General features: G+C 44.8%; 1 protein-coding gene across 2 annotated transcripts; it reads left to right on the forward strand.

Moving 5' to 3' along the window:
• Nucleotides 1–1,100: 1,100 nt before the first annotated feature.
• Nucleotides 1,101–3,603, forward strand: ATbp ((A+T)-stretch binding protein). 2 transcript variants are annotated; one of them, XM_017068970.4, is made up of 2 exons: nucleotides 1,101–1,383; nucleotides 1,442–3,603. In XM_017068970.4, exons 1-2 carry the CDS (start codon nucleotides 1,204–1,206, stop codon nucleotides 2,363–2,365), a joined length of 1,104 nt encoding a protein of 367 aa, XP_016924459.2. In that variant the 5' UTR covers nucleotides 1,101–1,203; the 3' UTR covers nucleotides 2,366–3,603. The 2 variants fall into 2 exon arrangements, with proteins under 2 accessions (XP_016924459.2, XP_016924458.2); XM_017068969.4 differs by having other exon boundaries at nucleotides 1,103–1,383; nucleotides 1,439–3,603.
• Nucleotides 3,604–3,861: the final 258 nt, after the last annotated feature.

Here is a 3,861-nt window from a genome sequence, read left to right on the forward strand (position 1 = left end):
GTACCGTAGCTCTTATAGTTTCCGAAATCTCAGCGTTCATATGGACAGACGGACATGGCTAGATCGACTTGGCTAGTGATCCTGATCAAGAATATATGTACTTTATGGAGTCGGAAACTCTTCCTTCTGCCTGTTACATACTTTCCGACGAATCTAGTATAATTATATTTTATATAATTAAATGAAATGTTCAACGAATGTTTTTATTTATGTAAATTAGAAGTTTAAGGCTTTCTTCTCGTCCCACGGAAGCTTCGCCATCTTTCTCGCGCCATCTGTAGTCCAGCTCCGAGTCCAAATAGGCTGGCCAATAATGGTTAGTGATGGCTCCTCCAGCTGTCCCTTAGCGGGCGACCTCATTTCCTCCTCCCTTTAGATGCCGGCGCGTCCTCCATCTCCGCTTTAGCTGTCAAGTAGCTGGTGGAGGTGGAGTCCTCAATGGAGAGCTCGTCGGAGGTCAAGCGTTGTCCCATGTTCCTTCCCACAGGGACATTTTAGTGGATCTCCTCCAGCACTTCAACTATTCTGCGGATTTGCCCCGTTGTTGTATTGCTTCCTGTCGGTCAAGTCCCACAAAAATGGGTAACAGCTTGGATAAGGCGTCTTTTTTCATCTGCATTGACCTCCTTTAGCCGTTTTTGGGGTTTTCTTCCATTTTTAATTTTTTTTATCGAACACCGCCAAAGATTAAATTTCTTATTCTTTGGGCCGCGTCTGACGGCGTTCATCGAAATTCACTCGATAAATCAGGTATTTTTCTGGTATTTCCTTAACTCATCTTAAAAACAGACCCGAGGAAAACCGTTAGCCGCGTATTTGCCTCTCGCTCACTCCTATGGTTAGCTCGCGGTTTTCGTCGATGCGAGTACTGGGCTTAACAGAGTAACAACTCGGGAAAGATTCCGTACACTGTTTTCGCAATTTTTTCAACAGGGCTGGGAAGTTCGAATCGTGACAATTTTTGGGATGTGAAAACTGGAACAGGGTCGATAATTCAAATAAAATTCGAAGAGATACGATAGTATTTAGTGACAAGGCGATAGGCGATAGGCGATAGCTACCTTCGAAAATTACTTAGAAATATGCCGATAGCTTATCGGCATTATCGATTGCGCCTTATTTTGCCGATAGCAAAACAATAACAAAAATAAACATAAAACATAAACATAAACAAACACGAGCACGTCGAAACTGCACGACGCAATGGGTTTTCCGCGCATCCTCAGCAAGAACAACAAGATTTACACGAAGCTTGGCGAGTTCTGTTTGTCGGGGGATAGCTTCTGGATTGTTTGCCATACGTGCCAGGAGGAGCTGCAGACGCAAGATCAGTTCTGGAAGCACATACAGGATGAGCACAACTTTCTGCATGGGGTGGCCAAGGTGGGTTGGGCGTGATTTTATCGCATAAGGGCTTATAATCGTTGCCTTCTTGCAGCAGGAGCACAGTCGGACCTCCAGCTACTGCCTCACAGATGTGGAGGCTGCGGCGGCAGCGGCCACTCCAGGTGGTAGCTCTCAGCAGGGCGCAACTGCGGTCAGTGTGCCCCTTGCACTGTATCACTGCTCTACCAAGTACTCCGAGGAGGAGCAGCGTGAGGTGGAGCTTCACGAACAGCAGGTTCAAGTACAACAGCAAGTGCAACAACAGGTACAACAGCAACAGCAGACGCAACAGCAGGCCCACCAGCAGCTACAGCAGCAGCGGGATGTAGCCAAGGAGCTGGCCGAACTGCATGCCAACGCGGTGGCTGCCGCCGCAGCTGGTGAGGAAGGCACCCGTAGCAACAGCGTCATCGACATCAAGATAGAGCCCGCCAGTCTCACACTTACACCCGAAATGCAGGCTGCTGCAGCGGCTGGCGGGACCATTTACCATCTACCACAGTTAGTGCCAGCACCTGTGCCGCCCCCGCCGCCCACGTCAGGATTTGTGAATGTTAGCGCCAGCACCAACACTTCCAATACAGTCAGCACCACGCCGCCCAATGCGCTCCACCAACAACAGCAGCAGCAGCAAATCAATATGTCTGTCGTCCCTTCAACGGCAATGGCCGCCGCCCTGCTGGCCGCCAGTCAGGAGCAGCTGCCCAAGGACTCCAACAGCACGACCGCAAGCGCCGGGAGCGCAGTGTCCTCGGATGACGGAGAACGCTGGTACGTCTGCGATTATGAAACATGCGGTCTGAAGTTCAAGTACAAGTCCAGAATGGAGCTGCATCGGGTGGTACATAGCAAGGAGCGGCGGTTCAACTGCGAACTTTGCAATGCCTCCTTTAAGCAGTCTTGCAACCTATCCACGCACCGAAAGAAAAAACACGCGCTGAGGGGTACCAAAAGCGAAATACTGCCGCAGCGCTTCTAGGTTGTAGATTTTTCAACCTCAGCCCTAAGGTGCCCCAATTATCACTTGTTTAGCTCACTGCAACGCGAGTCAGCCTGTAGGACTATATTTAAGAAGGCAACTCTCATAAACCCTGTCCGACTTTTTCGAATAAGTTTATGTGGGTTGCAAACCTACATAACTTGCATGCTTGCCACACGACTTAGAATGTTTTTACCTTTTCTTAAAAGCCTTTAAAAAATGTTATTATACGAGGAGCCACTAGCAATATCTAGAAAGTCCGAAGGTGTTTTTCATTATTTCATAGGGCTAATCCACTTTATAGACTTATTTGGTTGCAACTTGAAAATATATTTTTTGAAGTACACCAGTGACCTATATGATTGTAAATTAAAAACTTTCCAATGTAACACTCTTGTGGCAGGCAAGCGGTGATCCTAATATACAAAAATATATATATGTATATATTGTCGATATATATATATATATTTGTATCTAATGTAGGCTTATTTTCCCTTGTAAATGTAATCTTAATGTTTAAGCGGGGTTATGTTAACCTCCCATTAACTCCAATGCTCTATATGTATATGCAATATGTTATATACATGGGGAAACACAAAAACCTGTAAACATTTTCGGGATGCTTAGACCGAAAAATTCTTCGGTGTCCAAGAACTGGTATTGTTTCTGATGTTGTAGAACAGTGGGGCTGGCCTGACTCGCGAGTCTTGATAGTTCCTCTGCCGACGCCCTGGTTACACCGACACTTTAAAGTTTAAACACTCGTGTGGCTTTGGGATGCGTCTTCGGAACACGCACACAACTACAAGTCTTACATTTCATTGTACTTGAGTGGGCACCACTGTTGTAGAGTTATTTTGCTCAGATTTTTAAAGGCATATCTTCTCTTGCAGTTAAACGTTTACCCTTATGATTTTTTTCTGGTCCTCATGCTAAGCTAAAAGTACACGGGCTTAAACCTAAAAAAAGTTAAAGAAATTTGGTATAAAAGCCTACTTTTAGTTTAACGTGAAAACGGGTTAATTACCCCAAGTTAAAGATAGGGACACCGAGACAGTGGCATTTACAGTTGAGCAGGTTCGTTAGTTGTTCAGTTAGTTAAACTCTATAAATACACACTTATGTCCTGAGTTTAGAACAATACAGATGGTATATGTGCCACAAGATCTGTCAATCAAATGCAACCAACCACAGAAACTCCAATCAAAAACGAAAATACATAAAGAATACCACAGAAATTCTCAATCTATCTTTTTGGGTGGATTTGTATACCCTTTCAGACGGTATGTATATTTATTTCAGTCAGAAGTTTGCAACGCTGTGAAGGAGACATTTTCCGACAGATTCAGCATACTGATCGATCTAGCAATGTCCGTCTGTCCGTTTCTTCGCGAACTAGTCTCTCAGTTTTAAAGCGCCAAGAAGATAACTTTTCAAGACATTTATTTTTATTGAGATTACACACAAACATATTTGGTTGGTAAAATTTACCAAAG

The sequence above is a fragment of the Drosophila suzukii genome, chromosome X (assembly GCF_043229965.1).
Source record: "Drosophila suzukii chromosome X, CBGP_Dsuzu_IsoJpt1.0, whole genome shotgun sequence".
In the NCBI taxonomy this organism is placed as follows: Eukaryota; Metazoa; Arthropoda; class Insecta; order Diptera; family Drosophilidae; genus Drosophila; species Drosophila suzukii.

Coding starts and splice junctions, on each gene's coding strand:
- ATbp (XM_017068969.4), top strand. CDS start 1,204: ATGGGTTTTCCGCGCATCCTCAGCAAGAACAACAAGATTTACACGAAG. Junction 1,384..1,438: donor TTCTGCATGGGGTGGCCAAG/GTGGGTTGGGCG, acceptor GCCTTCTTGCAG/CAGGAGCACAGTCGGACCTC.